We start from the raw sequence: 23363 nt of genomic DNA, 5'->3' as shown, positions 1-23363 counted from the left end.
TCCTATTCGAAGGTCTCTTCCAGTCCTCCTGGAAGGACGACGAAGCTGAATTCAAATTTGTATAGAATGTTTATATGTTTGGAAGGTGAGGGGAATGCTGAGCTCATTCCAACTTTTTCCGTTTTTTCCAGGATGGAGTTGACAAACGGAGAACACCCAAAGCAGACAGACATGATCTGCCCATCAGGGTACTCTTTACGGTTAAGTCCAGCTGGACAGGACCTGAGTCCCTCTCAACATGGATGGCTAGAGAACCACTGTGCTCTTCCTGAGTTACGCCTTGTCATGGTCCTCACAAACAAGGGCTGGTTCCAATAGCCATTCGGCCAGAGTCCCTCCCACATAAAGCAGAGACTGTCTTCCAGGGCTTGTGCTGGAAGCTGTCGTGAGATGCTGTCAGCGACGCTTGTCCTCTGCTTCCCCGTTCAGGGTTTGAGAGTCCTTGGCCGAGTGCCCACTGAACTGATAGCAAATTTCATTTCAAAGATCAGCTGGAGTTGCCAAATTAAGCCCCTGTCCAAGAACAAACACCAGAGTGCCCCAGGCTGTCACGGGAGGGTGATAACTGCCCCCAAGGAGCAAGCTGAGCATATCACGTCCTGCCAGGCCAGGCCAGATGGGCGCGGTGTCTTATCTCCCGGCTCAGCACCATCTGGAAGGCGTTGAGCCCTCTTGACTGTTTCTTCTTAAATCCCCACATGTGCAGATCACGATCACACAACAGGGCAGGCGTTAGCGCCCAAGACAGCACAGAATGCAAGCAAGAGCAGGCTGGAGAGGGACGTGCTCTGGAATTGCTGTTTTGGAAAGCACTGGACAGACACTCTGAGGCCTGAGATTGGATAAAACAAGCCGCAGGAGACCGGGCAAGCACCTCTGAGACACACCTACCAGAATGCTCCAAAGCCCAACTCAGAGGGTGCTGAGAGAGGCTTGTAAATTGGCTGGACGCTCAGAGGCAAAGCACACCCAGATATTTCCAGCTGCCAGCTAGATGCACCAGCATGTGAACACCAGCAGCCCCAGGAGGGTGGAAACAGCCCCAAATAAGCTGAACTACTAATCTCCAGCCTGCCCACGGGGGCGTGGCTCCTGCACAGTTAACCCTGAACTAGCTAGTCAGTTCTTCCCTGGCACCTTCCTATCCTCTTTCCCTTCCCAGACTGAGTCTGTGTCCAGAGGACAGAAATCATTTTTTAAGTTTGGCCCAAGTAGGACTTTAGCAGGAAGGAAAATATTAACTAGGGGAAGAGTCATAAACACCATCCCAAAACTATAGGAGAGGCCTTGGTCTGCAGGGTTGGAACATCTGGCTCATGAATTCCCACCTTCCCCTCATCACTAGCAGCTCCAGAGGCTCTGAGCCCAGGTGCAAGATCTCCTCATGTGCCCTGAGCACCCCAGGGACAGAGGATGGAGGAATGAGATAAAGAGAACAAAAGGAAGCTGAGCTCAGAGATCCAAGGCCCAGCCATGTTTTCACAGAGCCAAAATCCACCTACGCAGATAAAGCAGCCAAGAACCAGGAAAAGCTAAACAAGAACAAAACCCTCTGTTCATCTGAACGTTATGAAACTGTCAATATCTGACAATTGCCAATATGGCCATTCATGTGGTTCCACCTGACAGTCGCCAAACGCTGGAAACACAAAGGTTCTGAATGAGTCTACAGGGCACCCCACTTACTAGGTACACAGGGCACTGCTTGCATAGACCTGACTCACAAACCTCAAAGTAGCTTTAAAACGGTTCAAAGGAGCCTGCCCAGTGGTGCACACCTGTAATCCCAGCGGCAGCTCAGGAGGCTGAGGCTGGAGGATCAAGAGTTCCAAGCCAGCCTCAGCAATTTAGCAAGGCCCTAAGCAACTCAGCAAGACCCTGTCTCCAAATAAAATATTAAAAAAGGACTGGGGGTGTGGCTCAGTGGTTGAGCATCCCTGGGTTCAATCCCGGGTACCAAAAAAAAAAGGTACAAGGAATTCCGTCCTTCAGAATTGGGTAATCCCTCTTCTATATTAAAAAAACAAAGAACTTCTCCATTTTATTATTCAGTTTTCAATCTAGTGTCTGCTTAAATAAAGGATCAACACAGCTTCGTGAGGTAGTGGAGTCTCCTTAGGCATAGCTACGCTTGCTGGGGATGTGGCTTAGCACTGGAGTACCTAGCATGCACAAGGCTATAGCTCAAGACAAAAAAATCTTGTGCAAACAGAGAAAAATGATTTAGGAACAAAAGGAAAAAACAGAAGCTTTAAGTCTTGCACCTTCTGGAAGTGTGACGTTCAGCTTCTGCATTTGGAAATGCTCTAGTAAGTCTAGGATGCTGGGCAGGAGCTCCAGATTCCCCTGGCTTGTGGCTGTTTTGTTTGAAATCAGAGATCAGGAGCATCTGCCACCAACTGCTGGGCCAGCCACCTGGGGTCCTGCCAGCTATGAACAGGATGAGGTTGCTTCCACCCAGTGGTGCTGTGCTGGTGGGTGAATAGGCAAATAGCCTTTCCAGCTGTGTCAGTGGGAATCCTCGAGGTCACCTGGGTCCCTGACAATGAGGAGAACACAGGAGACTCCTGGATGTGACCAGAGCTCCCTTTTCAATCTGTCTGATCGACAGTGGTACAGCTGGAAGGCTTCATTTAGAAAATCATTCTGGTTTTTCTTTTTTGTTGTTTAACAAATGAAAATTCTTAACAGATGAAGAGTACAAATGCCCATGGGCAAACTAGGTGTTAGTAGAATGCTCTAGAACACCTGGGCCCCAGGGATGCCAAAGCAAAATGGAAGGATGACTAGCCCAAGCAGCCTCAGGGACTCTTCCCAGAGGAGCAAGCAGGTTCAACTCCTCCAGAGACTTTAAGAAAAGATGGGGGCCCAGTCCCTCTCCTTTCATCTGAGACACACCCCAGACGGGGGTGCCTTCTCCCTTTTCCACTACTGAGGAAGAAGAGCTGTAGAAATGTAAGGATTCGGCACCAAAGAATGAGCAGGGTGTGGAAGGCAGGGCAGAGGCCTGCTCTGTGTTGGTCTTAGTTGACTTAAAGCAAAAGCTTCTGCCCCATCTTTTCCATAACTTTAAAAACACACATTTAAAAGTTTTTAATTAGCCAGGTGGGGTGGTGCACACCTGTAATCCCAGCAGCTCAGGAAGCTGAGGCAGGAGGATCATGGGTTCAAAGCCAGCCTCAGCAACTTAGCAAGGCCTTAAGCAACTCAGTGAGATCCTGTCTCTAAATAAAATACAAAAAAGGGCTGGGGTATGGCTCAGTGATTAAGTGCCCCTAGGTTAAAAAAAAGATTTTAATTACACTCTTGAATTTGAAGTACCAACCCTGCTTCCAGGTGAAGGCAGAGGACTGTGGCTGCCCAGTTTTCCTCCCCTCCCCATCCTGTCCTCTCCCCTGTCCTACTCTCAGCAGAAGAGGGAGAAGGGGTCCTTGGTGGGAGAGACGGGGTCACCATTGCACCCCCAGAAGGTCCCCCTTAGCCACTTGGACAGACCCGCAGAGGAGTCCATGGCTGCAAGCAGTAATGCTCCATGAAGTCGGTGACCTTAATCTGCTGACACTAAAGCTTGGCTCCGGGGGCTCCTGGAGGAGGAGGACGGGGTTAGGTCCCCGTGAGCCTCTGACACAACACGTTCTTCAGCCAATCTACCAACAATAAGCTCGTATGTGTCCGTCTCAAGGTGTCCTAGTGTCCAGCAACGCCCAGCTCACACCGGCTGCACCGCGACTCGGCCAGAGTGAAGCTGCTCGGTCAAGGGTCTTTTCTCCCGTGAGCTCCCACCCACGGCTTCCTTGCACTCAGGCCAGCACTGTGGCCCTGCACGTGGGGTTGCTTCAGCAGCAACACCACCAGCAAAAGCACAGACATGGTCAGAGGTCTGTGAAAAGGACTCCTGCTGGCAGAGAGCCTAACGCGGAGAGGACCCAGTGGCCTTGACGGACCTGGGAGCATGTGGGCGGGGCCACCCGATTTTCACCCGAGGCAGGGGTCCGCCCAGGGCTGAGGAGGAGCGTGGGGTTAGCAGAGCCTCTCAGCGAGCAACTTCACACGTGTGCAATCAGAAGAGTGAGGATCGACGGCATTTTGTGACCAGAGCCAGACGGGCCAATCCCGGCTCCTGTGGGAACTGCCCCTCTCCCACCAACCCAGTGAGGACAGCCAGAGGATCAACAACGTTCATTCCTCTGTCACGCCCCCTCCCCAGTTTCTGGCCGTGGCCTCCTGAGCCTCCCCTCTGGGAGCACCGGTGCTGTCACCTGCTTCCTCCGCACTCTGTGGTCACCCCTGACAGGGCTGACCTGCCGGGGAGGGGTCGACCCCACCCCCAGCTTCAACCCCGCTCTGCCAAGTGACCTCAGGCTGCAAGTGGAGTCTGCACACGTGTGACATGCAGTGGAAACCCCCCCCCACGCTGCTGAGGGGACCCACGGAGACCTCGGGGGCACACCTAGCACAGGAGCGAGTGTCCGACCGAGGGGCCTGGGACACCGGTTAAAACACAGTCCCAGGGGACACGAGGGACTTCAGAAGCGCCTGTCATACCCCTCGCTGGACTTGGTTCTCCTGAGACCCATCCAGCCAGGTCCTCCTCCATCCTCTGCTCGGGGTCCTTGAGCCCCTGTGTCCCTGACTGTAAGATGAAGTATGGAGGGAGCTCAGTTCCCTTCCAGGTTCACCAAGCCTCCCCCTCAGCTTCGCCCTGGGACCCCAGGTTTCCTAAACGCTGGGAGTTAATTGGGGACACCACGGGAGGAAGGGGAGGGCGAGGGATAGCGGATCCCCGACTTCCAGCTTCCTATGCTCTCTGACTGCCGTGAGCCCCAGTGTCTGGCTCTGATCTCTCCTTTAAAAACTTAACCTCACACTCAGCTAAGAACTATGGCTGGCCTCTGCAGGGCACATTCAGAATTCCATGTCAACCTAATGCTGCCTTGGGACCTGTTTCTGGCCGGCACTTCCCACCTCCTGTCCCTTCCACCCGGCATGCGCCCCAGCGAATGAAGAGGTCATTCCATGCTGTCGGCAGGTTAGCAGGGGGCCCTTCCTGTGCTCCCCTCTAATCTGGTTCAACTCACAACATTCCTGGACTCTGGGTCACATTTTAGGCACAGAGTTTTTTTTGTTTTTTTGGTTTTTTTTGGTGCCAGCGATTGAACTCAGGGGTACTGGACCACTGAGCTACATCCCCAGCCCTTTTTTATATTTTATTAAAGACAGGGTCTGGCTGCATTGCTCAGGGCCTCAATAAGTTGCTGAGGCTGGGTGATGCTCCTGCCTCAGCCTCCCGAGTCACTGGGATTACAGGCACATGCCACTGCCAGGCTAAGGACAGTTCTGAGCAAGCCTGGTTTTAGTACAGACAGGGCGGGTGGGGTCGGATCCAGGGTAAGCACAGTACAGACCGAGAACTGTGGTCTGTGTGGCTCTGGCAGGAGGTGATGCAGCAGAAGCACAGGGTGGGACTCCAGGCACCTGCACAGGTAAAGACACCAGGACCTAGGTCCTCTCCCCACATGCAGCCAACTCCTCCTTTCTCTGAGTGCCACCAAAAGGCCAAAGAAAACAAGCAGCTGACTCCATCGCGTTCCGGAGGCCAGAAGGCAGTGACCCAAGCCATACCTAAAGTAGGGTCAATGGCAGCTCTCTGTCCTGGAGGCCTGTTTAAATAGAGACCCCTGCATGTTACGAGGGAACAAACCTCTAAAATGGCCTCTGCATGTGTGTGGAGGCAGGGGGTCTCCCCAGTGTCCCCTCAGCTCATCCCTAAGGCCATGAGAAGAGGCCAAGCCCTGGCGTGCACCTGCGGAGGACAGGTGCGCAAACCCTGCATGGGGGCAGGGAACGGAACTGCAGATAGAGGGGAGGCAGGGAGGCGGCCTCAGGGCGTGGTCCCAGGGTCCCAGCACCAGCCCCACCGCCGTCCCCACCGTACCTCTGGGCTGTCAGACCCGTGGAAACCTGGTGGATGGTGTCATCATGGCGGGAAGAGGCCACTAGGGGCGGGTTTCCCAGGTCTGGGAGTGCAGCTGGCCGGGTGACCTCAGCTGCTGCAGGCGTGCTGGGGAGAGAAGAGAGGCCAGGCTCAGAAATGTTCCCTGAAGGTTCACCTGTGTGTTGACAGCACATTTTACCTGACCCTACGCTGCCTCGGTTTCCCTCTCCAGGAACCTGGCGTCCGTGCTGCTCACGGGATGGGCCAAGCCTGGTGCAGGTCCCCGAGGGGTCTGCCATTGGCCTGTGACAAGGCACGTACAGAGACCCAGGGGAAGGGTCTAGAAACCTCGACAGCCACCTGAGAGAGGAAGTGGACGTCTGTGTGTCAATCTAGTCCCAAAGCATCGGGCGTGTGTTCTGCAAGTCGTGATTACTGGCTCTCAGTCGGGGAGACGTCTGCCTCCAGGGGACACAGCCATGTCTGGAGACGTTTCAGGCCGTCACAGCTTGGGGTCAGGATGCTACCAGCAACTGGCGGGCAGAGGCCGAGGCTGCCAGGCATCCTAGAACACGGGGACAGACCTCCAGGTCAGAGGATCACCCAGCCCCAAACCCGAGTGTCCGTGCTGGGAAGCCCCGGGCTGGTTCCACTCTTGAGTAGTTGATTTCATTGTATTTGCAAAAGCTTTGACCTGGGACGAGGCGAAATTTAAAAACTGCACTGGTCCCTCGCTGGCTGAGAAAGGCTGGCTGGAGGAGCCCGGGAGCAGGCCGGCCTGCGAAGGAGGCCCGACGGGTGGGATCCTGCAGGAGGCCCTCTGGCCATTGCGGTCCTGAGCAGCTTGCTCTTCACGAGGGATGGCTGCTGCGCCGCAGGCACACAATGGGACTGTCACTATCGCTCCTGGGGCGGGTGCTTGCTGAACCCCGGCCCTGTGCCATGAGCTGGAGACAGGGTCCCTGGGGCAGCTCATAGTCTCAGCAACAGGCAGACAGTTTCAAAATGCTTCTGCACTTAGTAACGATTGCTCTCACTGCTAAAAAGGAAGGTACAGACGGCGCGAGAGCATAAATAGGCGCTCCTGGTCCAGAGTGGGGTCAGGGAAATCTTCCTTGCGAGCAGTGAGTAAGCCGAGGCCAGCTGGCCGGCTCTGGACAGCACGTGTTTACTGATCTCTTCCACGTGCTTACACACATATGGCCATATTTGGTCTTCAAACAACCCCATGAGGAAGTTACTATTATCATCCCCCTTACTAAGGTACAGAGAAGCTGGGTAATTTGTCCAAGGTTGCACAGCTGCTAAATGGCAGAACCAGGATACAAACCCCAGCCTGACCCCAGGAGCCCTGTGCTTTGTCACCATGCTTGGCTATGTCCCAAAGGTGGAAGAGTAAGAAAAAGGTTAAGCGTCCACCAGCACAGGGAGCCACGCACTATACAAAAAATTCAAGACCAGGAAGGAGTTTGGCATTGTAGAGGATCAGCTAAAGGTCATGGAATTGGAGTATAGCTAGAGAAGGGAAGACTACGAAGGGAGAGGTGGACAGCAGCCAGATCACAGGGACAGGTGGACTAGGTCTTAAGCCAAAGGATCAGCCAGAAGCATCTGAGGAATGTTCAGCCACGAAGTGCAGCCCTTGGTATCGAGAGCTGGGGAGGCCCAGGGTGATTTCCCAGCTACGCCCTAGGTACAGCTGGACCCACTGTGTGCGCCCACACATCACTGCTGACTCTCCATGGTTCTTACCACCATGCTGTTCCCCTGAGACAAGGCCCTGGAGCCCAGAGCCCATGCAGTCAGACAGAGGTCTGTGCGAGGAGAAGGGAGGAAGGTGGAGCCCAGGTAGGGGTACAGCAGGAATTCGGGGTGTCTCCCAGATGTCACAATTTGGAGAATCCTCATCTACAGGCAATATGGACTTTCCAACATCATAAAGTCAGAGTGGAAAATCAGTCCAGGAGTTTTGGCAACACACTCTGAACACCAGAGAAGACTTTGTTTCCTCTGCCACAGCCACACACGTCCAAGAGTTTATTTAAGGAGATGATGGTGGGGGAGGTGGATCCCGGTCACAATCACAACAGCAAAAGAACTGTCACAACCAAAACGCCCGACGGCAGGGGACAGCTAGCCAAATTAAGGCACAATCACAGAACAGACTTGTATGTGACAGTTTAACCAGGCACAATGGCACGTGCGTGAAATCCCAGGCACTCAGGAGGCTGAGACAGGAGGACCGAAACTTTGAGGTCAGCCTCAGAATCTTAGCAAGATCTTATCTCAAAATAAAGAGGGCCAGGGATGTAGTTTAGTGGTAAAGTGTTCCTGGCTTCAATCCCCAGAATCACAAAAATAAATAAGGTAGATCTTCATGCATCTAAAGATAAACATGATCGTCATCAACAAAGTACAGTAAATACTATTTAAGCACAATCAGATCTTACATGCCATGTGTACCAAAGCATATGTTCCACAAATACACACAGAGAAAGTATCAGCCTGGGTGTGCCAGCAAGCGACACAGAATCAGTGCCACGGTGTTGACAGCAATTCTCTCTCAGAAGTGAAACAATGAGTGTTTTTCTTTCTTCATAGAGTTTATCTCCATTTTCTGGTTCTAGGCTGAGTACATATTGCCTTTGCCATCAAAATAAATAAGAAAACAGAGTTAAGAAAATCTTGAAGCGTCAGGGAACACATCCATGCATAGCTCAGGGAGAGCGGCACATGACGGAGACCATCAGAACCATGGCGTCCCCCCAACTCAGGGGCTCAGACTTTCCCTGGGGGAGGACCCAGCCTCGCCCAGCCTCATTCCAGGGCAGAAGCACACCCACGCCTCACTCACGAGGCCTCGCTGGGAAAAGTGACGGAGAACTTTTCAGAGAACAGAGGTCTGCCCACGTGGGCTACGGGATGGTATTTCTGTCGTGACTCTTCGGGATGAAATTATTTTTCGAAGCCTGTTGGACGCTTCCCTGATTTCTTCTGAATGGAGATTCTTGAATGTAATTAAATAGTTTCTCGATGACATCTGATCAGCGTCCTGCCCAGCCGGGGTGGACGTGAGCAGCACGCCAGGGCACTAAAACAGCACTGCGTGTGAAGTCAGGAGCTGGCTCCCAGGGCAGCCCGCCCGGGCTCTCTGCCAGGTACCTTCCCTGAGCTCCGGGCTCTCCATCCATGAGAGTGAAGGCGCTGGGCCACACGACCACCAGGGACTCCTGATCCAGACTCCAGTCCCTCCTGCTTACCGACCCTCCTCCCTCTCCTGCCTGAGCCTCCCAGCTCTCTGCTCCTGACTCCACAGACCGCGAAACACTGCCCGGGTGTTAGGACAGTGCACGGATGGAGAGCGAGTAGGCTCCGAGTCAAGGGCCGGCCACCTCCCATAGGAAGGACGGAGACTAACACATCCACGGCTGCACGCGCGTGTCCAGCCAGCTGAGCCTCAGGACATACAGGCCCTCAGAGTCCCCAGACCATCCGCTCCGGGGCTTCTCTGCCTTATTTCCTGTTGCTCCAGGTGTGTCAGCCGGCAGCGGATAGGGACACGGGGAGATTCTCAGAAGACGGCTCTTCTCCGACCACCTGTCAGAGCTATGAAAGGAATCCAAGCTCCACGTGGTGGCACGAGGTCCGGAGCCTCAGAAACGGTTTCAGAGTTTGACCACCAGCTGCTGGGCTGGCCCACAGTGACTGGTGGCCGCGTGCCGGCTGCTCTGCCGCTGGGATGTCAGGGAGGGAAGCTCTGATCACCGAGAGCCTTCCCGCAGGCCCCGAGGCTTTCCTCCAGAGCCCGGGGCAGAGGGTTCTGCTCAGAGGGGAAGCCATTCGTCCCTCCGGTTCTGCATGTGCCATCTGGGCCCCAGGAAGAGCTCGTGCAGGGACCAGCATGAGTGACATGGGACAGCACACTCCAGGGCTGACAGACCCATTCAGAGCAAGGCAAGTTCAACATCTAGAGCGGGAACTGTGAGGTGAGGGGTCCGAGTCCCTCGGCACTGCTGCCGCAAAATCCCAGAGGCCAGGTCCTCATGAGCCACATGCTCATTTCCCACCATTCTGGAAGCTGAGAGGCCTGAGACCAGGCCCGCAGACCTGGCATCTGGCGAAGGCTCAAGATGGCATCTTCACGTGCTGGAGGAGGCCAGGAGCCATCACCCCCAGGGTTAGGGTTCCATATGAATGTTGGGGGGACTCAGACCACACCAGGTGATGACAAGCGCAGAGGGACAAGCTGCCACGGAAACAGGACTCTTCCAGGCCAGGGGAGGCTGTGTGAAGGCTGAAGGGAGCAGGAGCTGATGCCCTTCCAAGCCTAGTAACTGCCTCTCCTGTTGGAGGAGTAGCTCGGGGATTGAGCGCTTGCCTCGCATGTGTGAGGCCCTGGTTTTCTCGCCAGCACCACAAAATAAAACAAGCTTCTCCCTCCCCGTGGACTGGCCACTAGGCTTCCCTTCCCTCCCATGGAGGGCAGGGAATGGGTGGGTGCAGCCCTGGCCCGGAGGAGGACACAGCGTCCTGAGGAAGTCATTACCCAAAGGCAGAGTAGCCAAAATACCATGACCATATCCAGGATAATGGGAGCCAGGTTCTCAGGGTCAGAGGATTTGCATGTACGAAATGTAACAGGCTAGGCTATTCCTGGCTGGCTGCAATCGGGGAGAGCTGATAAGTGCAGGAACGAGAGGGGGTGTGTGCCCGTGTGCGTACACATGTGTCTGCACATACACACGCCCCTTTCCCAGCTCTGCCCCAAGAAAAGGGCCAAAAGGACACAAGAACCACATCACAAAAAGGCTGCCACTGGCCAAATCTGGGACTGTTTGGACCTCAAAAATATAAACATGGACAGGGATGGATCTTAACCTATTGAATAAAATAATAATCCATGAGATCAAACAGATAAATAAAGACATGACCAAATGGGGAGGAGGGAAGGACCCTCCCCTTGCAGTACAGAGCAAAGACCTACAGGCGACCACACCTCAGCACCCACCCAACTCAGTGGCTCTGGAGGACAGTGTGGCCTGTGCCTAGAGCATCGGGCAGTGGCCATGGAGCTGCACCTGGACAGCTGGGGCCAGGGCCAGCTTGGAGAGGCCCCAGAACCTGAGAAGGTCAGGCCGGGAACCTGCAGTGCCAGGGACGACTGGGAGCATCAGAGAGCTTATGAGTGGGGGGCAGCAGAAACCAACGCTCGCTGGTGTCCCCTGTCACCACGGAGGAGAGGGACCCACAGGTGGGTTCTGAAGCAGTTCAGGTACCAAGCAACACTGCGGGTCTCAGGCCACTGCAGAATGGGGGTCAGTCATGGAGAGCTGTGATGTCCACCTGGGTGGAGGGAGGGGACACCAGGAGCCACCAGAGATGACTTGGGTTTTGAGCAGCTAAGGGGTCAGGAGACCACGTTATTAACTGCATGCTTTGCACAGAAAATCCAAGACTTCCTGTATTCTTATCTACTCTTCTTTAACAAGGCTTAAAGATTATTTTCTTACTCTTAAAGGAAGTCAGTGTTCAATTTAACAAGTTTACATGGCTCTGAGTAATGACACGGATGAGCCCCTGGTTGTGAGTGTCCCTTCTCCTGTTTTTCTAGCACATGTGATAAACTGATTGATACACAGGCTTTTGGGTTGTCATTTTCAGACAGTCTCACTAGGCTGCCGCAGCCTCCTGAGTACCTAGGACTACAGGGGTGCGCTACCACATCTGGCTAATACATGACTTTTCAAATGACCAAGGTGCCCCAAACTTGGGGCCGAGCGCCCCAGAAACTGCATGCCACACGGTAGAAATCATGGGTAGTTCTCGCCCTCGCAGCAGACAGAGCCAGGGCTGCTCACGTCAGGTGCTGGGGCTGGAACCCAGGATCTTGCATTGCTGGGCAGGGGCTCCACTCCAGAGCTGTGTCCCAGCCCCTTGTCGCCTCCTTTCTTGAAAGCAGATCATAAATCAGCAAAACTAAGCTTTCTGGAGTGTCAGACCCGGGTGAGCTGTCGGCAGGTTCTGGGCTGGGCAGGACCCAACAGCAAAGGCTGAGGTCGGAGCCCAGGCCCGGTCACCCACGGAGCACACGGGGCGGTGATGGTCTCCTCAGGGCCCCCATCGGCATCCTGACACTACACCTGAGGCTTCCGGGGTGCAACGGCAGCCGGGCTCTGCTCTGCTTCTACAGGTGTGTCCCCAGGTGCGCAGCTCTGTGGATGAGCAACGCTGCTCACGATTAGCCACGATGGAGAACAACTGGGCTTCTCTGATCTGGCAGATGAGGTGGGACGAGTGTGGCCTGGCATCCCTGTGGGCCAGGTAGGGGGGCTGCTGGGTGATAGGGATATTCCTGGGACCAGAGCAGGTCAAGGCTCCCAGGCACAGAGGGCTCTCCAGATCCTGAGGTTGAGGGGCCCGGCCAAGGTGTGAGTGTGCTGGTTTTCTTGCTGACGACAATATCAGCATACACACCAAACACTGTTCCAAGTGTTAGTAACCATAAGAAGGCATGCATCACAGCAGCAACGAGAAGAGCAGCTCACACAGCCGAGCTCGCGCATCTGCCGGGCCTGCGGGAAGCACTGCACAGCCCTCTCCGCTGAGCCCCTCTCCTGGGAAAGGGTGAGGAACAGAATCAGGATTTGGAGCCAGGCCCAAGGGTGCAGAGGCCAGGAAATCCCGCAGCAGGCTTGGAGCCTGGCTGGAGCTAGGGAACAGGAAGGCGTCTCCTGCAGGACTCGGGAAAGCAGCTCTTGGACGTGACCCGGAGCCCAGGTCAGGGAGAACAGAGATATTTTCCACTCCCAAATAAGAAAGTCCAGCAATTTAAAGACGTAGCCTGTAGTTTAAAAAAAGGATTCTTTAAAATAGAGAGCTACTTAAATTTGTGTGGTGTCTTCGAGCTTTGTCAGAAGCTGTGTCTTGTGATTCCCAGGACCCCTGTGAAGGACGCAAACCAGTTACTTCACAGAACAGGAGACGGAGACTCAGGAATTAGACTTGGCAAACAAGTACCTGGCCCACTCCCCCTTGAGAGGCTGGAGAGGGCAGGTGACAGGAGACCAGGTCCAGACTGTCCAAGCTGGGACCCTCTCCAGCAAGGCTGAGCTGTGCAGCCTTGGGGCAGGTCCACTCAGAGCCTCGGTTTCTCCATCTGTCAACGAGCCAGCAGCAGGCCCTGCCTGGAAAGGGAGTGGAGAGCTCTGTAGGACTAAGCGTGCAAATGTTCCCCCAGCAAAGCGCCTGGTGCACGGGAGGCACTCCAGAGATGAAAAGTCCAAGAGCCGCTCTCCTCTGCCTCTCCTGCCCAGGTGCAAACCTCAGGTGCTCACTGTTCCTTCACAACCCCGGCTCTACATGAACCAGCAAGGCGTGGACTAAGGATGAGTGCAGAAGCCAGGCACGGTGGTGCACACCTGTAATCCCAGCAGCTCGGGAGGCTGAGGCAGGAGGATTGTGAATTCAAAGACAGCCTCAGCAACTTAGTGAGGCCCTCAGCAGCTTAGTGAGATCCTGTCTCTAAATAAACTATTTTTTTTTTAAAGGGCTGGAGATGTGGCTCAGAGGTTAAAACACCTCTGGGTTCAATTCCCGGTACCAAAATAAAAAAGAGAGAATACAGGTGAACAGGTGACAGGTGAGGGGAAGCAACGTTCACGAGCACCTCGTATGTGCCAGGTCCTTCCTGAGCAAGTAGACAGTGATTCACAAAAAACAAAGGCAGCCTCCCAGCTATGGCTCGAGTGTGGTTAGCCTGCACCCCCCCCCAAAAAAAATCTCACATGGAAACTCAATCCCTATTATGAGATGCTAAGAGGCGGGACCAGGTGGGCTGCGGAGGTGATCAGGCTCTGCCTGCGCGAGCAGATTCATTCATTCGTGGGATTCCTGGATCAGTGGGCTGTCTCAGTACTGGTCCAAAACAAAAGCCTGTCTGGCCAGGTCCCTCATGCTCCCCGACCCCCAGCACGAGGCCTAAGCTGCCTCAGGACTCTGCCAGCGAGGCCTCCACCAGATGCAGCCCCTCCATCTTGGATAAGAACTACGAGTCAAAATAAATCTCTTTCGTTCTACCTTGTCCAGCCTTGTGGCAGCCTGTTACTGGCGACAGAAAATGGACTGAGACATCCGTCCAGGCCCCGGGTGGCTGAGCCCCAGTCAGGCTGCTCCGACTCCAGATCTCAGACCAACAGGACCTGCCGGCCTCCCTGGAGTGGCATCTTCCCCAAGGACGTTCAGTGGAAAGAGACTGACGTGCCCGGCAGCCGAGTGGGGGTGCGGAAAGGCATGAGCAGCCAGTCAGGGCCCGGGCAGGAGCTCTGACTACTGGGGTGCCCTTCCCCTCTCAGGTGCCTCCACAACATGAGGGTTTGGACTATTGGTCTTTTAGGGCCCCTTTTGACCTGAAGATATGTTTATCTGGTACTGTCCCCTGGCCTGGCTGGAAAAGACAGCTTGGGGAGGCTACAGGCAGGGCCCACTTGGTCCAACCTCAGGGGTTCAGACATGAGGCTGAGCTGGGCACAGTGGCCCATGCCTATACTCCCAATGGCTCAGGAGGCTGAGGCAGGAGGCTCACAAGTTCAAAGCCAGCCTCAGCAAAAGCGAGGCCCTAAGCAACTCAGTGAGATCCTGTCTCTAAAATACAAAAAGGGCGGGGGATGTGGCTAAGGGGTGGAGTGCCCCCGAGTTCAATCCCCAGAACTTCCTGGGCCCAGAAAATAAAAGAGAGGACGTCGCTGGGCAGCAGGAGGGAAGGGAACCTTCTCCTCACATACGACTTAGTCATGGCTTGATGCTGGGCTACTGTTGCCCCCTTACCCATCAGGGTTAATGAGTCCAAGAACAAGAACAGGGTCTTACTACAATCTCAGGAGAGGAAGTTACTTTAGGAAGACAAGCCCCAAGGTGGCAGCCGGTGTTCTTCTCAAAAGACCAAAAAATAAGCCCTTCCAGGTGCTGGCAGAAGCCACAGGGTCAGGTGAGTGACAGTATAGTTGTGGTCCTGATCAAAGCCACACAAAGCCAAGGGACACTGCTGAGTGGACCAGCGCTGCAGATCAAGTCCCAGGTGAGGATCCTCCCGCCCCTAAGCATCGAGTCCACACCTGTGGCCAGAACGTGGCACAGAAATCAAACTGAGGAGTCCAGGGGCAGGACGGGGGTGGGGCGGGGGCTGGGCGGCAAGTACCACACTCAGAGCACAGGCCCTGGACACAGGAGGGGGCCCGAATCCAGCTCTGCCACTAACTAGCCACTGAAAAGCCCTAGCCAAGTTCACTGAGCCCTCAGTTTCTGAACCTATAAAATGGGAATAAAATGTTATTTGAAGAATTATTAAAAGAAATAAGAGCAGAAAATGTGTAAAACTCGGAGAAATAACTTCGGAGAATGGTTGGTACCAGGCCTGGGCAAGGCGGGAAAGGACTTGTGGTGAGGTGGATTCGGAGCTTGGGACTGAGGAGATGAACACGTTCTGGAGAGTTCACTTAGCACTACTGAACTCCACACTGACAGTGGTTCAGATGGTAAGTTTTATGTTACATGGTTTGTTGAATCACAGTGTTTTCAATGTAGGTAAAGCACAGTGTCCCCCTCACTGTGGGTCCTCAATGAACAGCAGGTGTTCAATAAATACTGATTGGTTACAAGGAAAGTAACAATAACAGGATGATACTAATAGCTGCTGCCACTAGGTCTGTCTGGCTGCCACTTCATTCAGGCCAGAGCCAGCTTCCCCTCGAACTTTCCAAGCTGAGAACAGGCTCCCAGCTAGTCAATAAGCCAAAGCCTCAACAAATACCTCTAGGGTTTTCACATGGACAAAGCAAAATTTAAAAACAAAACAAAAGCCTCATCCGTCCTCAGTGTCTTATCAGTCACAGATTTTCCCTGACTCCAAAACCACACAAGCCGCAAAATTACCTCCACATGTCCTTCCCACCAGGCCCAGGTCTTGACCTTGAACAGGAGCAAAGCCCAGGGTCTCAGAGTCCAAGAGAGGAGACATTCATTTGCTGGTCCAACAAGAAACTGCTGGAAAGATGTTCTGCTCAGCACAGCCCTGGACGCTGAGGGTGTGGACAGAAACGAGCAGGGTCTTGCAGCCCTCGTGGAGAGAGACCCTGGCACTGGCTGACAACAGAACACCTGGGGACTGTAGACAGAAGAGGTGACAGCTGACCTTTTCCTGCTCTTTTGAACAGGGAGCCGCCAGCAGGAGTCTCCAGAAAGCCCCAGGGTTGGAAGGCGTGGATGGGAAAAGATGCCACCAAGGCTGGTGGATGCCATCCCGCCATCCCTTCCTAAGTTGGCACACCTCCCACGGAGGGAACAGTCACCATGTGAAACCAGGTCTATGCCCTCAAGGGGCTTAAAAGTCTCCATATTCTTTTATTTTTACATGCTTTTCAGGGAATGGAGAAGGGAAGCTGGGTAGGGAGGAGGGGCCCAAAGGGGGACCAGTTAACCAGCCCCCAGGCAGCAGGGTCAAGAAGTCACTTGGAAATAAAAGAGAACTACATTGACTAGTACTGGTCCCTTGTTTATGTTGGCCAAGAAAAATAACACAAATGGACCCCAGGAGGTGTCAGGAAATCCAGTCCCTAAATTACAACAAGGTGGAAAACCTCAACACCACTCATCTTTCCTTTGCCAGGTACTTAACACTTTACCAAGTACTTTCCCGCTGACTTCACCAACCTCAGCTCTGCTCTGGGCATGCGAGGGATTGGGGGGGGGGGGGGCTGTCACTATCCTTCCACTAATGAGAAGTGACTCAGATGGTTCACGACTTGTTCAAGGTCACACAGCTGGTAAGGGGTGGGGCAGGGCCTCTTTGGAGAATCTCTGTCTCTAAATTCCAAGCTTTCTCTACGCTGCCCCTCCCCAGCCCAGGGGAAATGAGTCTTGGGAACTTTGCTCTCTCTGCACTGGCAGCCCTGGATGCATAGCTAAGTGAGAGGCTGAAACCCTGTAAGGGTGGAGAGGGGAGGGGAGGGGCGGAGAGCTGATCCTTCACAGCCTGAAACGCAACCTCGCTGTGGCCCACGGTCTCGGTCTCCTGCCCGGAGGAGTCCTCTGCCCGCTGCCCTATTTTTAGAGGCATGGCCCTGCAGACGTTGGTTCCCCAGGTCTTTGTTTTCATGCCTCTTGTTTCTCTTGAATGATTTCATAATCCTCAGGATGTTTTGTCATTGGAGGGAGTTGCTGTGGAAATGAGTGTGGAGGTTGTAAACCAAGGACTGTGACCTCAGTGGGGCAAGAGACAGAGAAAACTCAGCCACCAGGATGGATTTCACAGACTTTGTTCACCAGGAGAGAGAGGGGACCCAGCCTCTGGCCTTCTCTTCCTTGGACTTGCTCCTCTTGCCAAGCATTGGTCACTGGCTCTAGCACCGACGTCCCACACCTCCTCTGGATTATCTGTGCAGAGGGGCAAGGCTCTGCCACACCCAAGCCACAATGATCTAAGGACCATTTGCTTTGGGCTGTGGAACCAAGTCCCAGGGGAACACAGACCATGTGCACACACACACTCCACCAAGCCTTCATTCTGCTAGCCTCAGCCACGACAACCTGGGGACGGGGAGGCCAGAGACCCCTTTATCTCATCCTCCCAACTACATCTCTCCTGATTCCTCAAACTTTGCTATTGGCATCTGGGGTGAGGCCATTCCTGATTGTGCAGGACTGTCCAGGGTATTGCATCCCTGACTCTCGGCCATGAGATGACCTTCATACGCTCCTGGTTACCTGGGGTGTACCCCTGCCACAGGCTGCCCAACACGAGCATGCCTAGGCAGCCCTCTCTCTCTCACACACGTAAGCACACCTCCTTGGAGGTAGGGCCCGTGTCTTATTCAATTCAACTACCATCTACTGCCCAGGCCCCATGTCACTGGTACAGTGCCACTGTGAGCAGACGTGTCCTCCCTCAAGCAGTGTCTGTCTCCGTAGAAGCAACAAACAAATAACTGTGATGTGAAATGAATAAAACCAAAGAGCTGGACCCAGCACAGAGAAGCAGACCCGGTGTCTGGGGTCCTGGCTTGGAGTCCACCTCGAAGAGTGGTCCTGGCCGAGCCCTGGATTTCTTCCGGTCTCCCTTTTCATATCTTTAATGAAACAAGCTTCCTAACAGTTAAACTATTCTAAGGGCTGAAGCGTGAGGGAGACAATGGGATGAGGGACAGGAGGCTAACTCCATCTAGGTTTCAGAGAAGGGTGACACCTGATAGGCAGATTTCCATAAGCAGTCATGCCTGTGTGTGAATAAGTGTAACTCAAAGCAGACCATCCTTCATGGTCCCACCCCGAGGCTGGAGATGACGCTTCTGATGAGGGACCCGTGACACTGCAAGAGTCCAGGAAGAGGCACAGGTGGCTGAGCCACCTGCCTCTGCACAAGGAGGGTGGTGGCTGGCCTATTTCCTGTTCCAACTCTCCTCAAAGGAAAACGCCCCAGGAGGACGGGCTGTGAGATGCAGTCCCCTGGGAATCCCTCCTTTCCACTGCAGCCAGTACAACCAGCCTGATCTCAGGAGGCCCTCCCACCTGGCCTGGGAGCAGGTCAGACACCCTAGGAGGCAACTCTCTAAGTCTCCCGGCCTACCCGTGGGATGCCCAACAAAACCCTTGTTATGACTTCACCAACTGTCAACCCTGAAAGCAATGGCAAAGAGCCACCATGGAAATCTACAAGTGGATCTGAGTAGATGAAACCACAGATGAAACACGCCCTCCGGTCAGAACCTCAGTCAGTCCTTTCCAAATATAATGGCACCAGCTTTTGAAATGTGACTTCACTAGGGCATTAGTGAAATAGGCTTGGAGAGGGTTCTCTGCCTGATAACAGCAACTTTACTCTGGCAGAAGACTGATAGGAGACAGCCCCAGGGACCTTGATTTTCCACATACTGTGACAGACCGGCTGGGTCTATCACAGGTGTACATGCTGGGGCAGCAAATAAGTTCCTGCTCCCTCTCCTCCTCCCTCCACAGGCTCCTTCTACTTCCTCCCCACAATGTATTTTCATTTGTATTTCAACCAACTACCACATAGTCCTGTCTTTGCATCTGACGGATCCAGAAGACAACAACAATAATGATAATGATGATAAAGCCATTTTAAGACAAGCATAGAGAACAGCAAAGTTGCAGGGACAGCATGTAAACGGATGGTGCATTGAGCGCTCTGGGCCTGCGCAGCCAATCACAGCACTTCTGAGGCTGCATTTGCAGAACGCCCAAAGTCAGAGGAACACCAGGCAGTGGGAGCCAAGGACGCCAAGGGGAAGCTCGGCCGGGTCACGTGCTGCGCCAGAGCCTCGAAGTGCGCTCGGCCCGCTGACGTAACTATTGGAGAATTTAAAAGTCCCAAACTCGGAGGAAACCCAGTGCAGAGTTTTACAGCTAATCCACGCGCCGCTGTGGCCAGCGGAGGTGCCCCCACGAGAACTGACGGACCACACGAAGTGGGAAGGAGCCCAGGGGGATGGCGTGGACGCCGCCCATGGGTGGGGATCCCAACCCGGGCGGGACCCCAAAACTAGGCAGGGATTCCAGCCACGGGCAGGGATCCCAGCCACTGGTGCGCATCCCATCCACAGCGCAGACCCTGCGCGGACCCACCGGAGGAGACCAGCCCCTAGGACAAACGCTCCGGCCTGCAGGTCCCCCTCCCCACCACCACCACCCTGCAGACACGCTCCTCTGCCAGCAGGAGACACAAATGTGTATTTAGATACTTTTCCATCCTTTACCAATTCCGGTTGGGGAAAGCCAAAATGAGCTTCGCTACCACTTCTAGCACGCCTTTGTCTGGCGGCCAAGGTCCTGGGGACGCCTGTCTCCTCCCTGACCCCGGGCGCCCGCCCGCCCGCCTCCCTGTGGCCGCGGCGCACTTACCCGCCCGGGGCGATCGGGGATGGCCCTCACCGAGCTGCCTTCCTTCGGGCACGCAGCTGCTGAAGAACCGCGGAGCAGCTGAGTTTTTCCAGCAAAGCTGCAGCCTTGCGCGTGGGGTCTCCAAGGCCGGGTCCGGCCAGGGACGCAAACTTTCCCGGGGCAACGGCGCTGGAACTGCGCGGCTCCGCCAAGGGCTCGGGGAAAGTTGCAGCACAAAAGGCCAATGAGTGGGAGCGCGGCGGCGGCCGGGCCAGGCTCCTCCCCCAGCTCTGGCGCTCCGAGCCCGGCCAGCGCGCAGCCAGCTGCTCGCGAGGGCGCCCGCCGCGCTCTCCTCCCCGGCCAGGAATGCGCGGGGCCGGCCGCGGCGCGCCCAGACGCACGGAGCACCCACTCGCCCCGCCGCAGAGCCAGAGGCCGAGACGGACGCACAGGCACGCTTGCCACCCGCCCGTCGCTCCTCAGGGCCCTGCACACTTCTTCCAGGAGGTTTTGAGTCATGATAACTTGTTACAGTTCTTAGTGTCTCCACGGAGCTTTCCACTACGGGGCAAAGCGGGGAAGGCTTCAGCGTGTGACATGACCGCCAAGGCCAAGGACAGGCCAGGTAGTCCAACTTAGCAGTCCAGCTTCCCGCGAGGAGGGAGCCGCGGTTTGCCTGCATGCTAAGCGGGGAAACCTCAAAAAGAGGTTGGGTGAGATGGAACCCGGCGATCCTAGTCCTTGTCTCCACCTGGGTGTCCTGAAGGTACTTAGCCACAGATTCAAAGCCAGATTGGGCTATAGTTTGCACAACTGTTAACCTGCTTCTCTTTGGCTGTGGCACTCCCTGAAGTAGACACAGGCTAAATCCACACCACTTCCGGCCTCCTTATTCTAGGGAACACGTGTGTTTCCATTGGTTTGTGAGTACCTCCCCTCATAGAGTCAGAAGTTAACCCCTTCCTTCACTAACATCTACTGCATCCAGAAGTGGTGCTTACCTGCCCACACCATTGCAGATCACCTTTTCTCTGGAAATTTCCGCAGCTATACCCCAGCTGAGAAGAGAGGGTAACTATGTGTGTGCCAGGCTTCCTGTTAAGTTCAGTGTCAAAGAAAGCATGGCTATATTTCATTCACTCAGGGATCAAAGGGCAAGACACTCACAAGTGACTCAGTGCTTCCCTTCCTTCTCTTAAAGAAACAGATGCCCAAGGATTGAGGGCCCCCAAAGGAGAATTCTCTGTAGAGTTCATGGAATTTATTTCCACAAAAATATTGGGTGTGTATTTTTTTTTTAACTTTCTGCTTCTAAGGGTCACATCTCTAAGGGAAATGTAAACAGATTCTTTGTTCACAAGTTTAGCATGAGCTTACTGGAATATATTATTGTGCCCATTTCACAAATGTAAAAACTAAAACCCAAATAGGTTAAGTTGTTCAAAAGTATACCATCAGCCATCAGTGAGTGAGGCCTGGAAGGCCCATTGGGTCTGGAGCGTTCCTGTGCCCCACTTCCAAGGTCAGACCCATTTATGGCAAAAACATACCCACTGGCCCCCTCATAAGCCCAAGACTCCAACTGAGCCAAATGCTAAGGTGAACTTGAGGTGCCACCCTGTCAGGCCAAACAGCCCCTCCCCGTTGACAGCTGCACAAGCTTCATGGCATAGGAAGGAACAGCTGTGCTTTGAAAGCTACGGGTCAATGTGGCCAGCAGCAGCAGCCCCCACGGATGTCAACGTCTTAGTCCCAGGAGTCTGTGAATATGTCAAGTGAATCTGGCGAAAGGGAACTAAGGGTCTGGGTGGAATTAGAGTTGCCAATCATCTGATCTTAAAATAGGGACATTATCCTGGATTATCTGGTGGACCCTGAGTAATCCCAAAGGTCCCTCTAAGTACAAGAGGGAGCGGGGAAGGAGAGAAAAAGGAGAAAGACAGAAAGAGAGAAGTGGGGAGAGAGAGAGATGGGATGGCAGAAGCAGACTCAGGGTTGAAGATGGAGAAAGGAAACCATGAGCCAAGGAAAGTGGGCAGGCTCTGGAAGCTGGAGAAGCAAGGAAATAGATTTTTTCCTAGAGCTTCCAGAAAGTAACACAGCCCTGCTCGATCTTAGCCCACTGAGACCCATGTTAGATGGTTCACCTACAGAGCTGTAAGAAAATAAATCTGTGCTGTCTTAAGCCATAATTTTGTGGCGACTTATTACAGCAATAATAGGAAATTAATACAGTAGGAAACAGGTTATTACTATGATGTCCTTTTTGAAGGATTTTAAGAAGGCATCCAGGAATTCATGAATGTCTCTGGAGCCTCACACAACTCAAGTGCAAGAGAAACACTCTGGTTGAGGAAGGTTGACCCAGTACCTCTCTGAGGTGTCCCCAAGCCCAGGCAGTACAGTGCCATGGACAGCCAGCATCAGTATGTACCATGTAGGGCATACTCATCAAAAGATGGATTCAAGGACTCCCAACATCACAGGGGACTGAGATTGGAATCCTGCTGAGTGTCAGAGATGCATCTACACCAGAGCCTCACTGCCAGCCCACACAGCCCTGCTCTAACTTGAGCCAAGAATGTGTCCCGGTGACACCTGAAGCTGTGGTAAGGGTGTCCTGCTGTCTCCTCCAGCTCCTGGCCAGGGCCACAGCACAATGCTAATTTATAAGAGAGAGGTGAATGTTTGTGACCCCCATCTTGGATGCCTGGAATTTATAGAAGACTGAGTCACAGGCAGCAGGGATGTGCCTTAGAAACTGCATCCATGACTCAGTCCTTACTGTTCTAAGGATTCCCTAAGTCTGCACACAGGGCTGTGGCCTCTGCAGCCATGTGGCCTGTACAGGTATGTACAGTTGCCCTCACGTGGTAGGCATTGGGCTATCTTCTCCAGAGTCCTGGGGTTTCTGGAGATTGTGGTTCTGGGGATTGAACCCATGGTCACTATCAGTGAGCACCACTCCCAGACCTTTTAATTTTTTATTTCAAGACAGGGTCTCAGGGGCTGGGGCTGTAGCTTACTGTAGAGAGCTTGCCTCGCATATGTGAGGCACTGGGTTTGACCCTTAGCACTGTGAAAAAATAAATAAAATTATTACTAAAAAAAAAAAAAAAAAGTCAGGGTCTCACTAAGTTGTCCAGGCTGATCTAGAACTTGCCATCCTCCTGCCTCAGCCTGCAGAGTCACTGGGATCACAGGTGTGCACCACCATGCCCAGCTTCTAGGGTTATTTTAAGGGCTGGCTGGGAGGCACTCACTGCACCTGGAGTTTGTCCACGTTTATCTGTCATTTCTTTGGGTTCTGCATAAGATTTTGCTTAGAGAAAAGCTTCATTGGGAGGAAAGGAAAAAAGAATTAAAAGAGGAAATATGAAAATACCAAATTATAGAGAACTTTTGCTGTTACAATCCTAAAATCCCAGGGGATACCTGAAGAAAGAGAATGACTTACCAAGGGTCAAGGCAGCCCAGCAACAGAGCAGGTGTCTTGATTGTGGACTTTAAAAACATAAGTGGAGAGAATATAATGAAG

The 23363-nt window shown here is 53.7% G+C and overlaps 1 protein-coding gene across 15 annotated transcripts in view; it reads right to left on the bottom strand.

The window, feature by feature from the left end:
- Positions 1 to 23363, bottom strand: part of Tacc2 (transforming acidic coiled-coil containing protein 2) — a 177292-nt gene that overhangs the window by 88419 nt on the left and 65510 nt on the right. For 14 of the 15 annotated variants that reach the window (XM_047553047.1, XM_047553051.1, XM_047553043.1 and 11 more), the window contains one exon: positions 5936 to 6061. The exons of the other annotated variant lie outside the window; for it this stretch is intronic. In XM_047553047.1, the coding sequence (XP_047409003.1) occupies positions 5936 to 6061 (126 nt within the window). The remainder of the gene's footprint in view (positions 1 to 5935; positions 6062 to 23363) is intronic. 15 annotated transcript variants of the gene reach the window in all.

The sequence above is a fragment of the Sciurus carolinensis genome, chromosome 5 (assembly GCF_902686445.1).
Source record: "Sciurus carolinensis chromosome 5, mSciCar1.2, whole genome shotgun sequence".
Taxonomy (NCBI): Eukaryota; Metazoa; Chordata; class Mammalia; order Rodentia; family Sciuridae; genus Sciurus; species Sciurus carolinensis.
The sequence above is the reverse complement of the archived record's forward strand: the minus strand, read 5'-3'. Positions and strand labels throughout refer to the sequence as shown.